Source organism: Grampus griseus (assembly GCF_964374135.1).
Source record: "Grampus griseus genome assembly, chromosome: 10".
NCBI lineage: Eukaryota > Metazoa > Chordata > Mammalia > Artiodactyla > Delphinidae > Grampus > Grampus griseus.
In genome coordinates this window covers 72659202-72672178 of record NC_139004.1, presented here as the reverse complement: position 1 = coordinate 72672178, position 12977 = coordinate 72659202, and the positions used below count along the sequence as shown (strand labels likewise).

General features: G+C 34.1%; 1 protein-coding gene across 1 annotated transcript in view; it reads left to right on the top strand.

Annotated features, from left to right (window-relative positions):
• The window catches only part of DNAH12 (dynein axonemal heavy chain 12), a gene marked incomplete at its 3' end in the record, with an annotated part of 211639 nt that overhangs the window by 49726 nt on the left and 148936 nt on the right, over nt 1-12977 (top strand). The window contains exons 12-13 of the mRNA XM_082663999.1: nt 4424-4602; nt 7846-7981. Coding sequence (XP_082520125.1) covers nt 4424-4602; nt 7846-7981 — 315 coding nt within the window. The remainder of the gene's footprint in view (nt 1-4423; nt 4603-7845; nt 7982-12977) is intronic.

The following is a 12977-nucleotide window of genomic DNA, read 5'->3' as shown; positions in this document are numbered from 1 at the left end:
TATTTTAAAGTCTATTTTATCTGATATGAGTATTGCTACTCCAGCATTCTTTTGATTTCCATTTTCTTGGAATACCTTTTTCCCTTCCCTCACTTTCAGTCTGTATGTGTCCCTAGGTCTGAAGTGGGTCTCTTGTAGACAGCATATATATGGGTCTTGTTTTTGTTTCCATCAGCAAGCCTGTGTGTTTTGGTTGGAGCATTTAATCCATTCACATTTAAGGTAATTATCGACATGTATGTTACTATTACCATTTTCTTAAGTGTTTTGGGTATGTTTTTGTAGGTCATTTTCTTCTTTTGTGTTTTCCACTTAGAGACGTTCCTTTAGCATTTGTTGTAGAGCTGTTGGTGGTGCTGAATTCTCTTAGCTTTTGCTTGTCTGTAAAGCTTTTGATTTCTCTGTTGAATCTGAATGAGATCCTTGCTGGGTACAGTAATCTTGGTTGTAGGTTCTTCCCTTTTATCACTTTAAATATGTCCTGCCACTCCTTTCTGGCCTGTAGAATTTCTGCTGAGAAATCAGCTGTTAAACTTATGGGAGTTCCCTTGTATATTATTTGTCATCTTTCCCTTGCTGCTTTCAATGATTTTTCTTTGTCTTTAATTTTTCCAATTTGATTACTGTGTGTCTTGGCATGTTTCTCTTTAGGTTTATCCTGTGTGGGACTCTCTGCCCTTGCTGGACTTGGGTGGCTATTTTCTTTCCCATGTTAGGGAAGTTTTTGACTATAACCTCTTCAAATATTTTCTGGGGTCCTTTGTCTTCTTCTGGGACCCCTATAGTGCGAATGTTCTTGTGTTTATTGTTGTCCCAGAGGTCTCTTAAGCTGTCTTCATTTCTTTTCATTCTTTTTTCTTTATTCTGTTCCGCAGCAGTGAATTCCACCATTCTGTCTTCCAGGTCACTTATCCGTTCTTCTGCCTCAGTTATTCTGCTATTGATTCCTTCTAGTGTAGTTTTTATTTCAGTTATTGTATTGTTCATCCCTGTTTGCTTATTCTTTAATTTTTCTAGATCTTTGTTAAACATTTCTTGCATCTTCTTAATCTTTGCCTCCATTCTTTTTCCGAGGTCCTGGATCCTCTTCACTATCATTATTCTGAATTCTTTTTCTGGAAGGTTGCCTATCTCCACTTCATTTAGTTGTTTTTCTGGGCTTTTATCTTGTTCCTTCATCTGGAACATAGCCCTCTGCCTTTTCATCTTGTCTATCTTTGTGTGAATGTGGCTTCTGTTCCACAGCCTGCAGGATTGTAGTTCTTCTTGCTTCTGCTGTCTGCCTTCTGGTGGATGAGGCTGTCTAAGAGGCTTGTGCAAGTTTTCTGATGGGAGGGACTGGTGGTGGGTAGAGCTGGCTGTTGGTCTGGTGGACAGAGCTCAGTAAAACTTTAATCTGCTTGTCTGCTGATGGGTGGGGCTGGCTTCCCTCCCTGTTGGTTGTTTGGCCTGAGATGACCCAACACTGGAGCCTACCCAGGCTCTTTTGTGGGGCTAATGGCAGACTCTGGGAGGGCTCTTGCTAAGGAGTGCTTCCCAGAACTTTTGCTGCCAGTGTCCTTGTCCTCATGGTGAGACACAGCCACCCCCCGCCTCTGCAGGAGACCCTCCAACACTAGCAGGTAGGTCTTGTTCAGTCTCCTATGGGGTCACTGATCCTTCCCCGGGGTCCTGATGCACACAGTACTTTGTGTGTTCACTCCAAGAGTGGAGTCTCTGTTTCCCCCAGTCCTGTCAAAGTCCTGCAATCAAATCCCACTAGCCTTCAAAGCCTGATTCTCTAGGAATTCCTCCTCCCATTGCCAGACCCCTAGGTTGGGAAGCCTGATGTGGGGCTCAGAACCTCCATTCCAGTGGGTGGACTTCTGTGGTATAATTGTTCTCCAGTTTGTGAGTCACCCACCCAGAGGTTATGGGATTTGATTTTATTGTGATTGCGCCCCTCCTACCTTCTTACTGTGGCTTCTCCTTTGTCTTTGGATGTGGGGTATCTTTTTTGGTGAGTTCCAGTGTTTTCCTATTGATGATTGTTCAGCAGTTAGTTGTGATTCTGGTGTTCTTGCAAGAGGGAGTGAGAGCATGTCCTTCTACTCCGCCATCTTGAACCAATCTCATTAAATGCTTTTTCTGTATCTACGAGATGATTGTATGTTTTTTCTAATTTGCATACTTTATACCTTATTTGGTTTTTGTGTGTTTATAAAAGTACATAATGGATTCATAAATGCATTATTACTTTCATAAAATCAGTGATGGTATATTCTCTTTCATTTGTATTTTACCATATATCTCAATACAATGCTCTTCAGAGAATAGGCACAATAAATATTCTATGAGCTAACAGCTAAATTTTTTGATCCTGGCCATAACTTTTAGCATCTGGAAACCCTAAATCTCTAGGCTGGGAACATGTTTCATTGGGTTTCACAGTGACTCTCTTCTTAGGCCTAGTATTTTGCTGTGAAATTTTATAGAATTTCATAATTTCTGGATGGTTTACATAACTATATAAAAATTTACTTTTAGGTTTAGTGATCTACCCCTGGACTTTTTGTCAATTATGACATACTATAGTTATGAATAGTATGCCTATTTGGGAGAAATAAAAAATTATGAACTACACATATATGTAGAGGAAATGATATGATGCTTGGGATTTTTGTAAAAATAAAACAGAAGGGGAATGGTTAGAGGTATAGAGAAAACAAGATTGGCCATGAGTTCATAATGGTTGAAGCTGGAAAATGGGTACATTTTACCTACTTTTGTACGTTTAAAATATTCCATTAAAAAGTGTAATATAATACAAAAATCATGTAAAGCAGATATGTACAGATTTATAGGTAATTATAACTTAATAACTACCTAGATTAAGAGTTAGAATTTTGCAGTATTCCAGAAGCCACCCCTGTGCCTCTTTCCAACCATAAACTTCCCCCTTCTTTATTGGAAACTATTATCCTGACATTTCTTGCTGTTCTTTATAGTTACCACCTATGTATGCATTCTTAAATAATATAGTTTAGTTTTGCCCATGGTAAGTTTATATGAAAGATATCATATTACATGTATTTTTTGTGTTTTTATTCTTTCATCATTATGAAATTCATCCATATTTTGCATATAGTCCTAGTTTATTATAACATAGCACTCCAATATATGAATATGCCATCAATTCTACTGTAAATGGACATTTGTGTTGTTTCCAGTTGCCATGTTTTCTTTGATTCAGCCCATTTTATTTTCCATATCTGTTAATTACATCCCTGAAAAACTGGATGATGGCCTTTGAGAATGAGAAAACATCTTTTCTCCCTTCTCAGGTGCCATCAGCTCTATTAACTCTCTATTTGGTATATTTTTAACAAAAACCCAAGACTACTGAGTATGGTCTTTAAACTAACTAATTAATATCCTCATTTCCTTTAAACATTGAAAATTTTAAGCCCAATCCACTAAATACTGGAGACTATAAAAATAGGGTAGATTTGAGAGAGAGGGAAATGAAGAAAAAGTCTCCTTAAGGAAGAATAAAAGGAATGTGAGGCCTTTTGGTGGAGGGTGGAGATGAGGTGAGGAGGAAGGTAGAGGCAACATTAAAGATGGATTGTGAGGGACTTCCCTGATGGTCCAGTGGTTAAGACTCCTGCTTCCAGTGCAGGGCGTGTGGGTTCAATCCCTGGTCAGGGAACTAAGATCCCACATGCCATGCGACATGGCCAAAAAATTTTAAAAAAGGAATAAAAAAAAATGGATTGTGAAATTAAGTCAAAGTTACCCAAAGTTGGTAGATATGTTTCACTTTCCATAAAACTTATCACAACATAGCTTGCCAGGTTTTATTCCATACTACTTTGCTCAATTTTAAAAAATTATCCCAGTGTCTGGGTATTAGGAATTTGTATAAATTCCAATATCTTGGAATGTTAGTAACAGCAGGGTACAATGTTTCTCTCCTGGATTATTTTGACCCAAACCAAAAAATTTCTTTTATTTATTTTCCTGAAGATTGAATTAGAATTTTCAGTGAGGCATCAGTAATGGCACAAGCAAGTATTGATATTAGTCAGCTACACAAATTGTCACATGATACAGGTTTGTTTTTAAACCAAGAGATGAGTTGGCTTTGATGATAATTTTTTTAATAGTTACTGAGGGAAATTTCACCTTGTGTCATGTCCAGATATTGATACTATAAATGTCATCGTATTGGATATTTACTGGTAGATTTGTCAATTCTTTAATGAAAGGACAGGTGAAAAAAGATTTGTGCGATAATGGGAAAAATATTAGTCACTTAGCAAAAAGAAATGAATTTATATTTATATCATATAATTAAGAATTTCACCATAATACTGTACTATAAAATCACAGCTGAATTTAAAAATTCTAAGCATTTTTGTTTTAAATCCTTTTTTTTAAGTTTGTAGGAAAATTTTTCAGTCTTGCTTCAGAAATAATGCTTTTGCCTCAGTGGGCTCATTTTCCTATGGTCCGTTTGGATTGTGAAGATTTGAAGACAGGCCTAACAAACAAAGCAAAAGCGTTTGCAAACATATTACTAAATGACGTAGCTTCAAAACATAGGAAAGAAAATGAAAGGTAAGTAGAATTAGTTGCCAAACTCAGAATTATGGGGCTAAAAGAAATAGTTTGCTAGTAACAATTCCTGTTTAAAAATAAAAGATTAAAATATAAGTACTTGCAAGTTTTTCTCCATAGCTACTTCCTAAGAGGGTTTCGTTATAGTCTTGTTGGTTTGGTTTCTTTTCGTTTGATACTGTTTGAGACTAGTTTTGAGGCAACCCAGGATTTTTTTTAAAAAAGAAATTGACGTACATCAGCTTTTGGATACAGGTTGCATGGTAATGAAAAAACCATAGACTTTCAGTGATATTGGGAAGATCTGGGATCATTCCTGACCACGATACTGACTTATTGTGTCACCTAGTTTGTTTTTTGCATCTGTAAAATGGAGACAGTAATACCTAGTTGGCAGGATGGCTATAGATTGGATTCATGAACTAGTGGCCTACTAGCTGAATGTGTCATGCAAATGTGTTTTATTTGTCTCACATTGTTTTTTATTTTGTTTAAACTAATTTTGAATTTGCTATCAACATTTCAAAATTAGGAGTTTTCACACACACACACACACACACACACACACACACACACACACACACTCTCTCTCTCTCTCTCTCTCTCTCTCCAGATCTCTTACTTTTCTTGAAAAAGTGGGAAGACCATGCCACATTAGGCCTATAGTGGTAAATGGAGTTGAGATGAAACTTTCCCATTGACAGGGAGAATGGCCTCTGGTTTGTTCATCCAGTGCTCAAGCAACTGATCCTCTAAATAATTTAACTTATTTGTTACCTGTCTGGCCCCAGAGGACTTTCAGTTTGCAACTTCTAGAAGGATTAAAACTAATATTTATATAAATCACCTAGCACAGTGCCTGGAACATAGTATAGTACTCAAGAAATGTTAGCCATTATGTTTATTTTCCCAGAAGCAATGTAAGAGAATTATGTGCCTTGGAATCAGAGAGACCTGGATTTGAATCCTGTCTCTGCCATGAACTAGTTCCGTGACTCTAGGCAAATTACTTAATTTCCCTAAGCCTCAATTTCCTGCGGTGCCAACTATGAAAAATAATACCTTCCTTGCAGGACTAATGTTAGGATCACAGATAACATTTGTAAAGTATCTAGCACCATGCTTGGCATAGAATAGGCACCCAATAAAGGGAGCTATCACATCAATAAATATTTTTAAATGAATAAAAAATACATGACTCTCAGAAAGTTAAGTATTGGTCAGCTGTACTTTGTACAAAATTATACTACAAAAAGATGTTGAAGATGGTAAAGTATTAGACTCTTCATTTCTAACAATCCCGTTGAGTAAGAGCAGTGACAATACCATAGTTAATTTAAAAAATTTTTATGTTTGACATGACTTTTTTGGTATTTATTTTTGTAATATCTGTCACTTTTCTGGAAAATTCTTTCAACAAAATAACTGTCTTATTATAAACCTATGATATAAGAGCAGCTGAAAAGTCCATTTTCCTCTGCCTCTTTCATTCTTTGATTCTTTCCGGTTTAAGTTCCATACTTGAGATAGGTAACATCAAAAGGAGGAAATATGTGCCACTATGTTAAGCACAATTTATTAAATAAATTAATAATTATTAAAGAACAATTTTCTTACTTCATAGTTTGGTTTAGTATCTGCTTGGGCCACCTTGCCCTCAGTAATCTTGTTTGCCTCCTTTTCTTTTCTTTTCTTTCTTTTTTTTTTGTTTTTGGCCATGCCACGCGGCATGTGGTATCTTAGTTCTCCGACCAGGGATCGAACCCATGCCCCCGCAGTCGAAGCACGGAGTCCTAACTACTGGACCGCCAGGGAATTCCAGCCTCTTTTTCTTTTGCTGTAATGTCACTCCCCAAGGGACTCAGATTCTGCTCTAGTAAGAAGAAAGCACCCACAGTAGAATCATCTGTCTTTTTTGCATTATCGACATTAATGCATCCTCCTAAAATTTTGATAATCAAGAATTAACTGCCAAGCCCTACATTATCTGATTCCTGCTCATCTCTACAATTTCATGTTACGTCCTCTCCTTTGTATTCACATTGCCCTGCTTGCCATTCCTAAACTATGCGAAGCTTATTGCTACCTCAGGCTTTAATCCTTGCTATTTTTTCTTCCTTGGAAGCTTTTTTCCTGATATTTGAATGACTCATTTTTTCCTTCTCTCATCTTGAATATCACCTCTCTAGAGAGATATTTCCTGGCCACTTTATATAAAATACTGACCCCTTCTCTATACTCCATCATTCTTTATCCCTTTACTTTGCTTTTTTTTTTTCTTCATAGCACTTTTTACCACTTAACATTGTGTTATATATTTATGTGCTCTTGTCTCTCTCATCAACTTGAATGTAAGCTTTATGATGATAGGGACTTATCTATTTGCTGTTATATCTCCAGTGCTTAGAACTTTGCTTAGCACGTTGTAGGTACTCAATTATTTATTAGATGAATGAATAAGTATAATTACTCACATAATATAAATGAAATACCTGCATGAACTAAAATTTATTTTTAAAATCACTTACCTCTTTTGTACTTTGTTTTTGCAAGGGTTTTTTCTGATATTTCTAATAATGGCATGACAGTACTGATACTGCCAAGTACAAGGAAAAAAATTCTATGAAATATACCTTTAGTTGAATAATGGCTATAGGGTATCTAGGTTCATACTTACATACATATATATTCTGAAAGAATCATAGATTTTTAAATGTATACAGAGGTTTGATCTTTTTACTTACCACATTTCACAAGGGACACTAATAATAATAATAATTAAGCTGATGATTATACTAAAAATTATAGTTATAGTTACCAGTAATTGAGAGTGTACTGTGTGCTAGGCTCTTTTACATTCATTATTCATTATTGTATTACAACAATCCTGCAAGATGAATGTTAATAACTTCATTTTACAAATATGAAAGATAAACCTATGAGATTTACATAAGTTCTCAAAGCTAGTAGCAGCTGAGGCAGGATTTAGACGTAGGGCTGCTTGATCCAAAGCATGCTCTATGTCACACAGAAAATGTTACCTTAATTTTATAGATTTTATAGATGTATGATGTATCCTGAGTTATATCAGATAAGTTATGCTTAAATATTTTAAGATATATTAGTGAATTAACCAATTTTCTTAGGATCACAGTTCCTATTTTATAGTAATCATAATAAAATTTATTTAGTGTGATAGAGCATTAATTACTTTAACTATAATAAAGCAGGGTATTATGTCAGTATTTGCAGTGAATTTGAAGCAATCAAAGAGCATGCATTAAAAGTCCCTGAGACAACAGAAGAGATGATGGAGCTCATATCTTACGTAGAAAAAGCCCGGACTGTAAGAATTAATGAGTTGGTTTCACGGATCAAGGTAAGAATTTTTAAATTTACATATTTTAAAATATTTTTTTCATTGTGAAATATGATAAACATATTGGAAGTGTATAAAACATATAGTTAAACAAAGTTATAAAAAAACACAAAGTTATAAAGTGAACACCTATGTTGCCATCACCAAGGTCAAGAAATAGGATATTGCCAGCACCCTAGAAACCCTCTGCGTATGACTATCTGACCATAACTACTTCCCTTCCTTTACCTCCTAGAGGTGTCGACTTGGTTTCTACAGTAATCTTTTTTATTTTTCTTTAGTTCCACCTTAACAAAGGTTTAAAAAAATATTTTCTTTTATAGTTTCTACATTTAGTAGTACATATGCTTATACTTTCCCCACCACAAGGTTATATACCTATTCACCTATATTGTACTCTAATTTTTGTTTAAAAATGTGAAATATAGGGACTTCGCTGGCGATCCAGTGGTTAAGATGCCGTGCTTCCACCGCAGGGGGCATGGGTTTGATCCCTGGTCGGGGAACTAAGATGTCACATGCCGCACGGCATGGCTGAAAGGAAAAAAAAAAAAAAATTAAAATACAATACACACCAAAAATTGCATAAAAAATAAATTGTACAATTTAAAATGTTATAAAGTAAACATCCAGTAATTATCATCCAGGGAAAGAAATAGAAGCTTGTCAACACTCTAGAAGCCCATTACAATCTCCTGTCTTTTTCTGGGTGTGAACACTATCCTGACTTTTATAGTAGTCATTTCCTGCTCTTCTTTGTAGTTTTACCATCTAAATATGCATTCCTAATCAATATAGCTACTTTTTGTTTCATTTTGATCTTTATATAAATAGAATCATACTATTTCTATTCTTTTGTGTCTTGTCAACATTGTTAGTAATGTCATTGTTCCTTAACTTTCATTTATTTTCATTGATGTCTGGTACTCATATTATATAACCATAGAATAATTTATTATTTTAATTTTACTGTTCTGGATAGTTGAGTTGTTTCTACTTTTGCTACTAAAAGCAATGCTTCTGGGAACATTTCTGTATGTGTACGCTGGTGCGTATATTCATGCATTTCTTCCAGGTGTTATAAGATATACTTATTTTCACCTTTACTAGCTAAGGCAAAACTCTTTTCTAAAGTAGTTCCAATTTTATACTCCTATCAGCAGTGTTTAAGAGTCCTGTTGTTTTATATCCTTACCCATACCTGCTATTGTGAGATATTTAAAATTTTGCCAGTCTGTTGGGTGGAGGTTACTGAATTTTTAATTTGCATTTTCCTGAAAAAAAAATTTTTCGTATGCTTATTGACCGTTTGGAGCTCCTCTTTTGTGAAATACTAGTATTTTTTTTTAATTAAAAGAAAATTTTATTTTTAAATTTTTATTTATTTATATTTAAAATTGAAGTATACTTGATGTACAATATTATATGTTACAGGTGTACAATATAGTGATGTGCAATTTTTAAAGGTTATGTTCCATTTATAGTTATTATAAAATATTGGCTCTATTTCCTGTGTTCTACAATGTATCCTTGTGGCTTATTTTATGCATAATAGTTTGTACCTCTTAATCCCATACCCCTATAATGCCTCTCCCCCTTCCCCCTCCCCACTGGTTTGTTCTCTAAATCTGTGAATCTGTTCCTTTTTTTGTTATATTCACTAGTTTGTTGTATTTTTTAGATTCCACATATAAGTGATATCATTCAGTATTTTTCTTTCTCTATCTGGCTTTCTTTCTCTCTATTTCACTTAGCATAATACCCTCCAAGTCCATCCATATTGTTACAAATGGGAAATTTTCATTCTTTTTTATGGCTGTGTAGTATTTCACTCCAGTACATGTCTTTTACCTATTTTTCTTTTGGGTTGTGTGTCCTTTTCTAATTGATTTATAGTAGTTTTTAAAAAAATTGTGATAAGATATACATAACATAAAGTTTACCATCTTTACCTTTTTTTGGGGGGGGGGGTTACGCGGGCCTCTCACTGTTGTGGCCTCTCCCGCTGCGGAGCACAGGCTCCGGATGCGCAGGCTCACCGACCATGGCTCACGAGCCCAGCCACTCCGCGGCATGTGGGATCTTCCCAGACCGGGGCACGAACCCGTGTCCCCTGCATTGGCAGGCGGACTCTCAACCACTGCGCCACCAGAGAAGCCCCATCTTAACCATTTTTAAGTGTATAGTTCAGTGTAGTAGTTTTGAATATATTATTGATTTATTTATTTCAGTTTTTAATGGTGTTTTGATGAATGGAAGTTCTTAATTTTAATGTATTTCACTCTGTATTTATTTCAGTTTTTAATGGTGTTTTGATGAATGGAAGTTCTTAATTTTAATGTATTTCACTCTGTATTTATTTCAGTTTTTAATGGTGTTTTGATGAATGGAAGTTCTTAATTTTAATGTAGTCAAGTGGAGCAAATTTTTTTTTTTTTCTTTTTATAGCTAGTGCTTTCTGTATCTTGTTTAAGAAATCCTTTTCTACCCAGGGTCATCAAGATTTTTTTCTTGTGTCCTTTTCTGGAAGCTGTTTAGTTTTGCCTTTCAGGTTTAGATTTTCAGTCTTCCTGGATTTTATTTCTGTGAATGATGTGAGGTCCTATTTAATTACTTTTTCATATGCATGAGCAGTTACATATTTATTGAAGAGACTATACTTTCCCCACTGCTCTGCAGTGCCATCTCTATTATATATCAAGTGTCCCTATATGTGCAGATCTGTTTTAAGACATTCTATTCTGTTTTATTGGCCTTTTGTCTATCCTTGTATCAATACCACACTGACTTAATTACAACAGCTTAATTGTAATAGCAATAATAATTCTTGATTCCCGGTAGAGCATGTCCTCCCACTCTATTCTTCATCAAGTTTCTTGTTTGTTCTTGGCTATTAGTATTTTCATATAAATTTTAGAATTAGATGATCACAACCCATAAAATAACGTTTTGGGATTTTCATTGAGATTGCATAAAATTGATAATAAACGTAGAGAATTAGCATCTTTCCAATATAAATTTTAGAATCAGTTTTTCACATTCTGCAAAAATCTGTTGGAATTTTGATTAGAAATGCATTAAATAGATGGAGAGAATCAGTACATACACTGTGGAGTCTTCCAGTTCATGATATATCATTTATTCATTTACCTCTTCTTTAACATCTCTTAATATTTTATAATTTTCTCTGTAGAGGTTGTGCACATCTTTTGTTAGTTATATTTTCAGGTACTTGATATCTTTTAATGTTATATTAAATTATATCTTAAATTTTTCATCTTATCTTAGTTACTTGAATACAAAAATACAATTAACTTATATTAATAGACTTTAAAAAAGTTTTAGATTTACAAAAAAAACCTAGTAGATAGTACAGAGAGTTCCCATATTACACACACATCCTCACACAGTCAATTTTCTCATTATTAACGTCTTACACTAATATGGTACATTTGTTATAATTATTAAACCAATACTGATATATTATTAACTAAAGTCCATAGTTTATTCAGATTTCCTTAGTTTTTACTGAAAGCCCTTTTTCTATCTCAGGAACTCATCTGAGATACCACATTGTATCTAGTTGTCATGTATCCTTAGGCTTCTCTTGGCTCTGAGAGTTTCTTAGGTTTTCCTTGCTTTTGATGTTCTTGATAGTTTTGAGAAGTAGGAATTTGTCTGCTATTTTTCTCATGATTAGAACGGGGTAGTCGGTTTTTTGGAGGAGAATCACAAAGGAAAAGTGCCATTTTCATCACGTCATTTCAAGGATACATATTATCAACATGGCATTTGATGTTGAGCTTGATCACCGGCAGAAGTAGTGTTTATCATGTCTCTCCACTCTTTTCTCCCCCTTTCCATACTGTCTCCTTTGGAAGGAAGTCACTGTATGCATCCACACTTAAGAACTGGGAGTTGTGCTTTCCTCCTTTACAGTAGGGTAGCTACATTATTTATTTGGAATTATTCTGCATAGGAGACTTGTTTCTTCTCTGCTGCTTTTTAATTTATTCAATGATTTATTTATATGAACTTATGTATATTTATTTTATACTTTGACTATAATATAATATAAAATTTATTTTTATATGCAAAGTAATAGCTATCACTAAATTTTTTCTTAATTAAAAAAATTTTATTTAAATATCCTAACTTTAAAATTTATATATTTTTTTCTCTTTTTAATTTTAACAGTTTATCTGAAGATTCTTTTGGAATGTCTACATATACTATTTTATAACTAGTAGTTAATGACAGTTTTGGTTTTGTCCTTATCAAACATTACACATTTCTAAAACTTTATTTTCTTTGCTATTATGGACTGGTTAGGATCTTTAGTAATGTTGAATAGAAGTCATCTTGATCCCAATCTCAAAGGGAAAGGCTTCAAGATTTCACTATTAAGTATGAAATTTGCTATAGGTTTTTTATAGGTTCCCTTATGAGATTAGTAAATTCTCTTCTATGGGAGGGTGGGGAGGATGCATTGGGAGATTGGGATTGACATATGCACACTACTATATATAAAATAGATAACTAGTAAGAACCTACTGTATAGCACAGGGAACTCTACTCAGTACTCTGTAATGACCTATATGGGAATGGGATCTAAACAAGAGTGGATATATGTATATGTATAACTGATTCACTTTGCTGTACAGCAGAAACTAATGAAATATTATAAATCAACTATACTCCAATAAAAATTAAGTGAAAAACATTACTGTGAATGCATGTTGAATTTTATCTTTTTTTTTTTTTTGCATCTATTGGGGTGATCTTATGCTTTTTCTCCTTTAATCTATTAATATAATTGATTACATGAATCAGATTTTATTAGGTTAATTTCTACATGCAACATAATACATATATGATGCATTCTGCATATTATATATATTATATACATATACAGCAAATATGTAAGCTATAGAGGGTAAAGATATTCAACTTCTCTATTCAGGTAAATCTGTTGGTTTTAAAGGTTTTTGTTTTG